Raw genomic sequence first — 14,584 nt, 5'->3', positions numbered from 1 at the left:
GACCCAACTATTACAACAGGGGACAGGGGAACAGAAGGAGAATTACCGAATGGGAGATGGCAGGAATGTGTCATTTAACCAAGATTTCATTCATAAGGAGGGTTGTATGTACATTCATGACAATTTCCATGTCTTCAGTTATAGTGACATGATACTAAATGTTTCTCATTTTAAACTTTTTGAGAAGGGGTTTACCTTTATCCCTGCTAAAAAGGGAAAATTTTCGGAAATCTTATTAGATATAAAGATGTTCCACAAAGTTGAATTTGGAAGAACTATCACCAGAGTCATCCACAATGTCTTCTATTTCTAAGTTAAATAAAAAAGTACTTTTAATCCACCTCTTCATCCTGTATTAAATAATTTTGGAACCTTGGTGGAGAATGAGGTAAAATACATTTTTCAAAACTAAGAGATGGTGCAAAGGTAATTTGACTCGAGGAAATGAATATGTTACAGGTTTTGAGTAAAAATAGTGATTTAAGTATCATGAAACCTGATAAGGGCGGTGGGGTAGTTATAATGGAATAATGGAACTACACCGGAAAAATGTTAGATATATTGAGTACCGAAGGAAGATATTCCCAAGTTTCCCGTAATGAGATGGAGGTTGCATATAGGAAGATAGATTGAATTGTGGAGAACAATCTTTTTACAAGGGGTGAAAGACCAAACGTTATACAGTTATTTGAAAGTAAAAAAAAACTGTCACTCCAGGGATATTTGGAATTACAAAAGAAGGTAAGGAAGTTAATAACTCCCCATTGAGACCAATAGTGGCATCTGCAGGTTTCAAAACTCAGCCTTTAGCTATCTATATTATCACAAAATTAAAACCATTTTATGGTTTATATGAACATATTTTGGTAGATTCCTGGGATTTTTTACTAAGGTAGGACATTTAGCCTTTGATACAAATTTGTTTTTTGTCACCATATATGTAAAATATCTCTTTTCAGTCATTCCCCACCATATTGGGCTATCTTGGTTTGAAGAAATAGTGATTGAGTTTGATTTTTTTTTTGTCACAGAATGACTTTAGACTAATTATAGAGATTATGGAAATTATCTTGAAGGATAATTTTATTTTCAGAGTGAATATTACAAGCAACTGGATGGGGTGGCCATGGGCGCATCATGCACTCCAGTTTATGTTAACATTATATTATTTTATTGGAAAAAACATTATGTGTTGAATTCAGAGTATTATAAATATATAAAAGCTTACTATCGCTTTCTGGATGACATATTATTGGTTTGGTGGGGACCAGTCGATTATGTGGGAAATTTCATGAATTATATAGGTGAGACCACTGAATTTTTGTTTTTAACCACTAAGTGGGTGTATCGGGTATTCAGTATCTGAATGTACAGATTATCAAAGATGCAGCAAATCAGAAATTTGTGTCAAGAATTTTTAGGAAAGAACACTTTTCCAATTCATACTTGCATTATCAGAGCAACCATCCCCATTTCCAATAGAAAAATATTAAGGGCCAGATGGTTCGAGCTGTTTGAATGACTTCCCTTAGAGAAGATCTGATTGATGAGTTAGATTTTATTGAGAATCTATTTATATTAAGAGAATATAAAAAAACACTTATTGATCCAATTACAAAAGAGATTTTGATGGGGTGGGATACCAAATATATTCTGTTGATCAACACTAAGGAATTTGATTCTGACATACTACCCTCTGTGGCCAATGGAGTTATTAATGTGGTTTCCCCTAGTGTTTCTAGTGACAAAGACCTGTACTTTGTTACCAAGTTTAATCAGGACACTATCAAAATTAAGGAAATTATTTTCAAATACTGGAACATGTTCGCTATAATGCCAAACAGCCTTAAGGTATTTAGTCTGTGTTATTGTACTGGGAAAAACATTATGTGTTGAATTCAGAGTATTATAAATATATAAAAGCTTGCTATCACTTTCTGGATTACATATTATTGGTTTGGCAGGGACCTTTCGATTATGTGGCAAATTTCATGAATTATATAGGTGAGACCACTGAATTTTTGTCTTTAACCATTACGTGGGTGTATCGGGTATTCAGTATCTGGATGTACAGATTACCAAAGATGCAGCAAATCAGAAATTTGTGTCAAGAATGTTTAGGAAAGAACACTTTTCCAATTCATACTTGCATTATCAGAGCAACCATCCCCATTTCCAGAAAAAAATATTGTTAAGGGCTTTAGAAGAGGAGCGAATTTAAGACATTTACAAGTATGGATCTAACCAAAACTCTTTTAGTGGAAGGCATAGTAAGGGAACTTTTAGGTGTGGAAACTGTCCCTAATGTCCTTTTGTAGTTAATGCTACAGAGATATACTTATTTAGTTTAAATAGATTTGTGCCAGTGAATGGTTATTATAATTGTTATTCAAAGGGTGTGATTTACATGACTTATTGCACCTCGTGTTATGCATATTATATAGGAAAAACAGAAAGCTGTTTGAAACAAAGACTATACGAACATCTTTATGATATTAATAAGAAAAAATAGACTAATGCTTTATTTAGACATATAAGTATATGCAGTCAAGCAAATTATAAGTTTTGGTTGCTCGAGCAGGTTAAACCTTTTGATGGACGAGGAGACTGGGAAACTAAACTTGAATATCGGGAACTAATATGGCAACTAAATTTTGATGCATGTGTTAGTCCTGGTATGAATGACCATGTCTCAAGTATACCTGCCCTAAAAATGAGAGCTTTGTATTATTAAATATTTTCTAGAATAAACATATATATTTTTATACATAATTATATATATATGTATATATATATATATGTGTGTGTGTGTGTACACACACAGTTTTATATGTATCAAATTTTATTTGTAATGTGTTTTTAAGTATTCATGTTATGTGGTTGTTTAAAGCAGTGCTGTATGTGTCAACCAATGAGATTTTGTCATGTAAATGTTTCCAGCCAATGAATTGTTTGATTAGATTATAAAAATAGAGATGAAGTTTTAAGTGGTGAAACGAAAGTGCTCAATCTGTTACTAAACTACATTTTGGACTATTCATTAGTTTGGCTTGTCGTCATCGGAGACTGGGGTGTGTCCTTTATTGGCTCTGAGTGCTGCCGTGCTGTGTGCTTTGCTATTTTGGTGGATTTTACTCATCTCCTCACCGGGTTATTGACCATTTAATTGTATCGTAGAGCCAAGAATAGCCTCACAGTTGGTGTATACTTAGGCTTCCTGTATTCCACATTTCACAGTCATTCACAGTCTTCTGTAAAACTGATACACATTCAGGATGTGAACTGCCTAAACTAACCAGCAGCTTCTGCAGTTTGTCAAGAGGATATCCAAGTTGCATGTGAAGCATTAGAATTTTCCTGTCTTTTATTTCTCTGCTTTTCCATATAATTATTAGAATTTCATTTTCATTTGGATTAGTCTTGATTTTCCTTACCAAGGATGTTTATGCACTAATGTCCAGTATTTGTTAATTAATGTCTGATTGGGTGTTTTAAATGTTTCTACTTTCCTTTTTCATGTCTAGCACAGTCCTAGCTCTCTTTGGATACCTTTAATGAAGAGTTGAATATTTGCTGGCACCACTTCTGTTTGGCATTTGATGTGAGCAGTTTTTGCTGGACTTTGTTACTCAGTTTATTTTCTGTACAACTTTTCCACTCCCAGTCTTTAATACTCTTTGACTTGGTTTGTGGGTAACTAGGCACTCATTTTCCTTTTTAGCTGACTAATTTTAACTGTGCAGTTAGTTTTCTGTGTTTGTTGGTGCTTGTTTTTGCATCGTCAGTGGCAACAGATCCCGTTCTGGGTTTGTAAGAAGCTCTTTTGAAAACAGCATAAGGCAATAACTATTCCTTGGTTTCCTGTGTTAGTTCTGCTGTAGCAGAGTCTGCTGAGTGGAATTTGTTTTGATAAATGGCACACATGGCTTTCTTGCCAAAAGTGGTCCGATACACTGAAGTCAGGCAAAGGCTTCCTTACCTAGTTTTCATAAGGATGTACTGTACCTCTTTCTGGGCAGAGCATAACGTGGCATCCCTCTCACTGCTGTTGTGGCCCCAGTTTTCTCCCTGAAATCACACACTGTAACAGATCTCATATAGAGGAGAAAGTGAGACAGAGGCATGCCATTGGAAGTGACTTTTTCTCTTGGACCACCCAGATAAACGCAATCTAGTACCTTAAAAGCCTACACTGCATCAAGAAGAGTCATGCCAAGCATATGATTATACTTTTGGTTAAATGCAGCAGCTTAATCTGCCATGGGAACAGCAGTCTGTAGCAACACTACTAGATAATGTGCATTTGTTCTGAAGAAGTCTCATGGCATGTGCAATTGAGATGAAAGTGCTTAACTGGGCTCATTAGCATTTATTTTAGTAGGTGAATCCTTTTGAGAATTTTGTTTTTCTTTTTTTTTTGGCTTTGGTGTGCTTGGGTCACACACTCCTGTGTAGTTTATCATTCTTAGTAAATGCCATAGAAAACTTTTTTCCATAAATTAGCCACTTAATTTTAAATACAACTTTCCTGACATCCTCAGATCTAATAGCTCTGCACACTTTACTGCAGTACAGAAGTGCTTACCTTGTATGCAGAGTGTGAAAAATCCAAAGCTCAAACAGCAGCACTCTATAATCATTATGGATGCCCCCCGGGTATCTCTTGGAAAAAGAACATTGACCTTAGACTAGCCAACAAACTGTAAATAAATAAATAAAACAAGAGTCACAGCACATAGTCTTATTTAGCTTTTTCGTTTGTTTGGTATTGAGACTTTTTTCATAAATGAAAAGGTACATTTCACAGCCGTCAAAAAGGCTAATTCAGTAAGACAGAAAACCAATGAAAAAAGGCTGTCTCATAAGTCACATAATCAACGGTATCCTACCAGAGCACACAAATCAATGACATATCCATAGCCTAGCCATTTGTTTCCTTTAAAATACATTTAATAGAACATAACTTAAACTAGAGGAACAGCTGGCTGTCCGGCATCACTACCAGCACAACCTGTTAGCGTCAGGTAAATTTCTTTTGCATCATCATCATCATTAGTATTGTTCATTGTCTACATAATCAACCATAAATAATGAATTTGTTTGTAAAATACTGAGAATAATTCAAAAGTATGCTTTGTTATTATTCTTTGTTTTCATGGTATGTAAGAGTTGTATATAAGAGTTTTTAAACAGCTTTCTTACATAGGAAGTCAATGTTGTCACATAGAGTCAGGTAAACAACAAAAGAAGAGTTGCAGTCAGACTATCTAAGCATAATCACTGACTACTACAAGTAGACATAATCACTTACAAAAAACACAGAGAAAAGTACTCTGTGGTTTATTGGTTCTGACTGTAGGCTTATGTGGACCCATCTCTTTTTTCAAAAAGTGTCTTTAAATTAATATTTCTGTAAATAAATCATAGCACTTGCCCAACTCATTCAAATAAATCACCATTCCGTAGCAGTAATTTCAAGTTCAAAATATCTGTGGACTGCCAAGGGAGTACTCTAGGCAAAAAGCTGTATCATAATTCTCTCCCCTTGTTTAACTTATTGTTTCGTTTGTAGATTTCCCTGGAAAAGTCTGGGCAAACTTGTTGCCTTGACCATATTTGACCTCTACTGAAAATATGGTCAGTCAGGTCAACATTATGTTTCCTATCCATGTATATTCCAGTAACTTTATTTTAGTCATTCTGAAAATCTGCATCATTACAGCTGAATCTTGATAAAAGTATTGCTTACCCCATTATTAAATTTTCATAGAAAAAAACAGGGTGCAACTCCTTGCATTTGGATAGGTATTGCTAAATGTATGATTCTCAAAGACCTTAGATTTAAAGCAGTTAGTATCATTATCGGTCTATATTATCACAACAAGAAAAATAACATTATGTCTGGAGTATTGAATAGTGAAATGCAGAAAGGAAGTAGAACTATTCAACTGTGTAAGAAACCTTCAGAATTCATCTTCATCATCACTTTGCAAAACAAAAAGTAAGTTGTCAGTGTAACAAACAAATAATCTAACAAACTTCCAGACTTGTTACGAATAAATTGTATTCTGTTCCCAAACCCAAGTTCGCAAATAACATGGGGGGGCATGCTGCAGCTCCCATTGCAACTCCACAAACTTGTTGGTAGAACTTGCTATTAAACCTGAAAAAATGATCACATGAGATAGTTTCCAGTTAATCCCAATAAGAAATTTGATAATGCTTTCAAAATTGAAACTGTGAAGCTGCACACACACACACACACACACACACACACACACACACACACACACACACACACACACACTGGTGTGTATATGAACATTCAGAGATGCACGTGCCCTTTTTCAAAACATGTTTCTGAAGCAACTGCTCTTCCTACAAGAAAGCCTCTTCCTAACCCAAGACTAGTGCTTGTAGTAGTTATCAGATTATCTTGTACAAGCCTTTTGGGAATTTTATTACTTGCATTTGACTACTAGTAATAACTTTAATTATAATTTTGAGAATAGAACTTGCTAATATTCAGGTCCATATTAATGTTCATGTGCTTGTTGTGATGTCTTCTTAACATTTCATACACTACCTCTTAGTAAACATCTTTTTAATGTGTTGTCATGTTTTATGCATGATATTAACAAAAATAAAACTAATTCTTTTAAGTCTGTAAGTATAGGGAAATGAATATTTGAAATGTGGTCCACATTTTAGGATTTACTGTACCAATGACTTTACTAAAGAAAATTGTGCAGTTATGAGGAATGTTCAACCCCATGACAGAAGCTTGAGATCAGTAATTCTAAGTCCTGCTTCTGTAAATAAAGAACTGTGACTTCCAGCTAATTGCAATGAATGTCAAAACTTACTATAATATCATTTAAGAGTTTTATGCAGGGGGTACCTGCACACGGAGGGCTATGCCACTGCTACTTCTGAGTTTGCTTTACCTTGGAGTAAGAGAAGTACTACAAGGTTCGGCTTACTTGGACTACTACTCTTTATAGTAGTTTGTTATCAGAAGTGAGACTAGCAGTTTGCAAGTTTTGCATTTTTGCCTTGCTCCTGAAATATGCGATTGTAATAGCAGATCTTCAAGGGACAAGTATAAAGTGCAGTAGAGATGCCCTCCTTAAATTTTGCTTTTGTTTCTCACTTGTATTGCACATAACTTTAGCTTTTCCCATTTATCTACAAGGGTATTTCTGGAGAGTGGATTTTGAGAACTTTATGTAAATGATCTGTAAACAAGCACTCTGTTCCTGTGGATATATGTCCAGTTTTACTGCTGTAGATTTTTGCCTTCAGTATGAAGAAGTAAAGATGGTATTCACTCCACTTTTTATACCCTGTCAACACATTAAAAGTGTGACTGAAAACCAGTGTGGTATTAGTGCTACGTAACAACAGATAATGGGAGGTGCTTGAGAAAGTTGGCCAGATAGACATTTTTTTCTCTTGAATAAGCTCTTGTGCTAAAAGATTTACTGTACAAAAAACTTCTCCCTTGAAGATCTGCTTTAACAGTGAGCACTAAATGCATCCATTTCTGCACAATCTATGTTTTGAGACTGTTTTGAGACAACTATTGTTTTTCTTTCTTTTCATTCTATCTTTATATTTTCCAGACATATATTTCTGCATGGTCTACATTCCTTGCATCGTTTTGAGAGAACTACTGTTTTTTATTTATTTACATATTTTTACTTTACATATCTGGCTGTTATTTCAAAAATACCAATTCAGACTATTTATATTATTCAGCTGCCTGATATTCTTGACTTTTTTAAGATAATTTCCTGAGACTTTGTCATATTTTGTAAAGTCAGACCTCCAGAAGTTTGGTATTTTGGACGGCGCAGTGGTGCAGCGGTAGCGTTGTTGCCTCACAGCAAGAGGTTCTCTGGTTCGATTCTCGGCTGGGGTGCCTTCTGTGTGGAGTCTGCATGTCCTCCTTGCGTTCGTGTGGGTTTCCACCGGGTGCTCCGGTTTCCTCCCACGTTACAAAGACATGCATCTGGAGCCTTTCTCCCTGGGCCTCCGCTGAAAATTGGCTTTGTTCCAAGTCGGACTTTCCCGGTTAACAAATGTTAAATAAATAAATAAAATAAATATTTTCATTTTTCTGCCACATAACTTTGTATCTAACTTATAAAGTACCATCTGATATGGTAGTCACTTCTAAATGACTCTCCACTTATATATAGCCCTCCTTTTTCCCCATTTGAAAAACTGAAGCTGTAAGACTGCTCCTTTCTGAAGAGTTTAAACGCTAGCTGTCACATATTTACTGCATTAAGGGACATAAATAGTCCTCATATGAGCCAGTTTCTCCAGTGCCCAAGTTGGAAACCTGACTGTGACATGGGCAGTCTAAAGAGTTGGTGGGGAGGGGCCTGGTTGAGTGACCAGATGCGAGCTATCCTGTCTTGGGGAGGGTGTGTGTGGAAGTTTTTACCATGGAATCATATTTGATGGAGATGAGAAAACTTGCCTAACTTTTTCTATTGTCCAACCTGCAAATGGCATAATTACAAAATAGCTGTACAAAGGAGCTAATGAGGCTGCCAGTAAAGCACATGGCATGCTAGCACACAAGGTTAGTGTATGGCATTTGAGCATAAGCAGAGAATCCTTACAGCTCTGGATGATACCTGACTGGAACTCAGCAACTCTTCCTACCCACTACTCTGACAATAAATAAAGTGCCAGAAGTTATATTCGCTATGAATAAAAAGACACCACTCAGCAGGATGAAGTAGAGTCCAGTGTGGGGTAGGACTTGGGGGGGATTAATGGATTACTAGGATTCATGTGGGTCTTCATGGTCAGGCTAGACTTATATGGGCTAAAAAATGTACAAACAACATTTTTTGCACCATTGAAGCAGTTATGGCTGTGTCAGTGAGGGAGTCCAGTGCTTTCTGTTTGCTTTCAGATTACTGAGTTGGATAGTACAGTTCTTTATAAATCTGTAGTGTTGCAAGTTTTGCATAGAAGGTAAAATTGATAGCCAGAACCATTCACTCTCAAGCCTTCTTTTTATATTTTCTTGCAGAGAATTTTCGGTGTCTCTGTACCCATGAGAAAGGCTTTGGATACAAAGGAAGCAGCTTTCACCGCGTTATTCCACAATTCATGTGCCAGGGAGGGGACTTCACTAACCACAATGGTACTGGTGGAAAATCCATCTATGGCAAGAAATTTGCAGATGAAAACTTCATCCTAAAACACACATCGGCAGGTATTTTCATTCTTTTGCTTCTCATATTGTTTTCAGTTAATATTTTTTATGTGGGGATATTTGCCACAGTTTGTTAAGGACTCAGAAGAACAATTGAGACAGTGACTGAAAAGTTATATTTGGATTAACTTCACCGTTTGAAGTAAGGTGATGTGATGGGAAAGAGTGTAGATAAGATTGGTAACTCAGAAGTAGGGAAGTCATCTCAGAAGATTTGACTCCTAACAGTTCCAGAGGGTTTAAGTATCATTGTATCAGTGAATGAGTTGAATAAGAGTATTACAGTAAGACAGTTATAAAATGCCGAAGAAAATCAGCAGGCATGATTATTGCAGTTGACACGGTGCTGTATAAGGTGAATTTTGAGATTTGGATGATCATTAATAAATCGAGTACTGACACAGGAAAAAAAAGAGCACAAGTGCAGGTGAAGAGCAAATCTGGAACATTGCCCTTCTTTACACTTGTTTTTTTTTCAGAGGGGCAAGCTCTCTTACACTCTGATGGTGGGGGCAAGCTCTCTTACACTCTGATGGTGGGGGCAAGAACCCTATACCCCATGAACATGTACATATACCAACTGTGAAATCCCCATACCTCAGAAGAAAAGGAGTATTCAGAGAAATGCTCACATTGGACTTAATATATGTAAGTCCAATTTTTAGACTCTTTAGATTCTTTGTATTTTGAGATTCGCTTGTGTGGGTCCCAGCATTTCAAAGGTTACCAGTGATGGCGAATGAAACAAAGAGAGGTGGGAAATTGAAAAAGCCTATTGCATTACACTCAATAGCCAACATGTAAAATGTCTGATGGGAAAGAATTCGGTAACAAGTACAGAGATTGGCAGTTGTAAGACTGACTGGTTAATGTCACCATTGTCCTTGAAGCAGTAAGACAGTTAAGGAAGTCTGCGTGTACCAAGCAGGCTTTATTTAAAGTGATCCTGAGGGTTCAGGTTGAGCAACAGGATTTTCTGGATACAAAGAAAGAAAAAAAAATTAATTTAAACATTTGTGTTGAGTCTTTAAGAGAGGTTTACCTTATGCAGGGATCCGTAAGCCTCCATTACAGCTCTACATTCAGGGCATAACTTGAAAATTGAGTGAAGAGGTGAGAAAGAGTTAGCCATAAGAAGGAAGTAGTAATGGAATATGCTCCAACTGTGGATAGCAGTGCTGCTGATTGCTAGAAGACTGAGAAGTGAGAGTTTTAAGATGCAAGGGGAGGTGTAGACATAGTAGTCATGCATGCAGGTTATAGGGTTGCCACCTGTTGGGAATTTTTCCTGACAGTCATGAAAGCAGGGTTCTTTCAGGATGTATATATTAAAAAACAAAAAAAGAGGCAGAAACACAGCAAAACTGTTTGATTTTCTTTTACGTTAACACACTGGTACCTCGGCCATTCACCTTCAACGGACAGAATACAAATACAAACAACCAACTTTATATACATAGGCCCAACCCCCAATTAATCCAATTAAATATTAATTGAAAAATTACAGCTTATTTAAAATGCTAGATACACATTTGTACTGCCTACACATTTTTAAAGTGATACATGTACATTTTCTTTTATTATATCAAATACAGCCATCCTAAATGTTTTAAATAACTTATTTTAAATAATTCATTTAAATACAGTTAATTCAAAATTGATTAATGAACTATTCTACTAAACTTTTGTATATAAAAATACATACATATATATATATATATATATATATATATATATATATATGTGTGTGTGTGTGTGTATGTATGTATATAACATTTATGTAAACCCAGAAAACATGACAATGCAAATTTCATTAATGCAAATATTTATAAATATGAAAGAAAGTAAACTTACTAAAAATGTTTTCATATATTAACCTCAAGATTGAGACCCCTAGGAAATAAGGCCCCATAATTGAGAATTAACTTACTTTCCAACTCATTCAACCTTCTCACCATATCCCCCCCCCCCTAACTAACACAGGTTGTGCCAGAATACTAAAGAAAAAGGAACTAGTGCTCCCACCATGGATATTCACAAAATGTTCAGCAACTGGACTCTTAAAATTTCTATTACTGATACCCCTCAAATGTTCCATGATCCTAACCTTTACTGCTCTTTTTGTTTGACCAATGTACCATTTTACATTTACACATCCACACCCCACAATATAAACTACCCCACAGGAATTACAACCAAAATTACCCCTACAAATAAATTTTCTACCATTTATAAATGTGCCAGAGATGTTTTTAATAAAATTGCAAACCTTACAGCATCTACAAGCAGAAACACCCACATCAGCATCTGGGCCTTTAGTTAAGGGCATATTCAATAATTCCTTTAAGTTGGCATATCTACCATATGCAAATCTAACATACTTTGGGAACAAATTACCAACTGTAACATCTTCACAAACTATATACCAAAGGTCCAAAAGCGCCCTTCTCATTGTCTCTGAAAAACCAGAATATCGAGAAACAAAGAAGAGCATTTTATCATCACCAGCATTGGCAACCAAATCCTTATTCATAACTACTTAATGACTACTCATAGCTTTTTTACCAGATTTTATTTCCAATGCCTCATTTAACGCCTGATGTAAATGCTCAACCTTGTAACCTCGCTTAACCAGCCTGTCATTAGCTTCCCTTACAAATTTCTTTTTAAACCTCACTTGGTGTTTCTGCAAATGCACTTAAATTCCCCCAAGGGCAATGATTTTAACAAACGGGGAGGATGCATACTGTCGGCATGCAGAAAATTGTTAACTGATGTATCCTGAACGGTCTATATTGAATTTTCCTCCAACTGTCCACATACAGTACTACATCCAAAAATTGAATGCAAGAATCACCTTTTTTTTCGTAGAAAACCTTAAACCATGACTATTCGAATTTAACTCATTAAAAAATTGATCAAATTCACTGGCATTACCCCTACACAGAAAAATAAGGTCTTTCAGGTTTTTTCTGAGGTTCTTTCAGGAAGTCCAGTTTTGGTGTGTGCTCATCCAGATGTTTTGTGGCATTCTGAGAGCTGACATCTTTTTGAATTGTATTTTCCCAAACGGTATACTGTTTCACATGCATTTCATAGTTGTTTTTTTATTACGTTGTCAGAATAGTTCAACTGTTAACTCTGCAGATGGGAAATGTGATCATTAGCAAACAATTAGACTGATCCAAATAATTATTTTTGCTACATCTCAGCAGAAGTTTACATAACCAGTTTTTTGTTTTATAGAAGTGAAATTATGGAGCTGTACTTATTGCACTTGTTTGTCTTTTCGGCATTTCCCGGTTAGGGGTCGCCACAGTGGAACTCCGGTCTGCTAATGATTGGCAGTAGATTTTGATGGTGCCGAGTTGGCAGCCCAACTCCTAACCTTCAGAGAAAGCACGCCCATTCACGCATGTCTTTCGGAGGCCACTCGACCACAGAGAGGACAGGCAGACTCCACACAGAAGGCTCTCCAGCCCAGAATCAAACAGAAGAACCTCTTGCTGTGAGGCAACAACGCTGTCACTGCGGTATACACATAGTAAAAATAAATATCCTTTTTAGCTTCAGTGTACTTTTGTGGATGTGAAAAAAAAACAGTTTGAAGAACATTGAATGCACACAGTGCATTAGTATTTGATTGTCAACATTTGATCACTGCTGCATTATCCTTTTCTGTATGGGTTATATCCTGCACAGGATATAACAGCTGGTCATCTTCTAAAGCTTAAGGGCATCTTACACATGCCCAGACCATTGTCAACTCAAACAGAGCTATAGAAAATTGATGGTCTAGATGCCAGGCCCTTTAGAGCTTTCATTCAGGTAAAGAGTGCTCATCTTGCAGGCTTTCAAGGATCGATGGCCAGCTAGCATTTCTCCACTGATTGGCAGATAAGATCCTTTCAGCAGGGGGTGGGGGTAGGGCTTAGCGCATTTTATTTTATAACAGAATTTTTTTTTTTTTTTTATGTGAGATACATTATTTGTTGCTAGGAATTGTATGTTTATTGGACTATCACACAACTTTTCTGTCAAAGTATGTTTTGTTGTGCATTTTATGCTGTTTTTTTTTTTTTTTTTTTTTTTTTGTGTGGAAACCGCTACTTTTTTGATACTTGCCTTTTTTACTAACTGCTGCTGGTGCTGCTGCTGCCTGGAATATTCAGACTTCAGGCTTCATTACTGGCTTTGCCATGGAATAACTTACTAGTTCATCTGTTCTTCCTTCCTCTGGCCACAAAAACAAAATTTCTATTACAGCTTTTGCCCCTTCAGCAAGCTACAAATTTGCCTCAGCTGCAAATGGGTGACTGTTGTGGCCATTTCTGGTTCCTCTGCACACCCACCATCTTTCTTGGTTTCCTCTGATATAGTCCCTTCACCCACCATATAAAGACATACATCATCGATACGAACCATGCTAGAAATATCAATTATAATAAAAGGTTTGTGGATGATGTTTTTTTCCTATGGGAAGGGACGGAGTCAGATTTAAGTCAGTTTTTACAATATTTAAACAAAACTACCACATTTTTGAGATTTGAGGGCAAATGGTCAAGAGATACTGTAGAATTTCTTGATTTACTAATAACCAAGGAAGAAAACATGATCTCAACATCACTGTATAGGAAGAAGTGTAGAAAAAAACTGTTTGCTTCATCGCACCAGTATGCATCCTGCACATGTATATCAAAATATGGTTATTAATCAAGGACGGAGACTATACAAATTAACTAGTGGTGATAATAAATGTTAATTAACTTTAGATACTCTGAAAGAAGAATTTAATATGAGAGGATATTCCAATAAAGAAAATGGGGTCATTAATGATTTAAAAATAATAGACAGGGAAAAGAAAGGAAGATCTTATTTTAGAGAAAAGAATATTGATGAAACAGAAGCAGTATTAGCTATGGGAAATACCAAGGTAAATAATACACAAGTCAGGCTGAATATACAATACTCAAATAATAACAAGAGTATATGCAATATTATTAATAGAAATTGGAATATATTAACAACTAATGATGAAATTCGATCTATAGTTGGTTCTAAACCTAGGTATGGATATCGTAATAATAAGTCTCTAAAACGACTACTTTGTTATGAACAAGGAAAGGTCAACAGAATAGTGTCAAAAAGACAGGGACATACCCGTGTAGAACTTGTAATCAATGCTCGTATATACAAGGTTGCAATGTATTTATACATCCTGATAGTAATAGAACATATACCTTTACACACTATGCTGATTGTAGGCCTAGAGATCTTATATACTTAGCTAAATGTACGAAATGTACTAGTTTCTATATAGGAAAAACTAATAGAACCTTGAGA

At 35.9% G+C, this 14,584-nt stretch overlaps 1 protein-coding gene across 1 annotated transcript in view; it reads left to right on the top strand.

The window, feature by feature from the left end:
• PPIE (peptidylprolyl isomerase E) overlaps positions 1 to 14,584 on the top strand; it is a 619,697-nt gene that overhangs the window by 416,922 nt on the left and 188,191 nt on the right. Inside the window, exon 8 of the mRNA XM_044059910.1 lies at positions 9,056 to 9,241. Within this exon, the coding sequence (XP_043915845.1) occupies positions 9,056 to 9,241 (186 nt within the window). The remainder of the gene's footprint in view (positions 1 to 9,055; positions 9,242 to 14,584) is intronic.

This window comes from Protopterus annectens, chromosome 1.part2 (genome assembly GCF_019279795.1).
Source record: "Protopterus annectens isolate FY-2018-M chromosome 1.part2, PAN1.0, whole genome shotgun sequence".
Classification (NCBI taxonomy): domain Eukaryota; kingdom Metazoa; phylum Chordata; order Ceratodontiformes; family Protopteridae; genus Protopterus; species Protopterus annectens.
The sequence above is the reverse complement of the archived record's forward strand: the minus strand, read 5'-3'. Positions and strand labels throughout refer to the sequence as shown.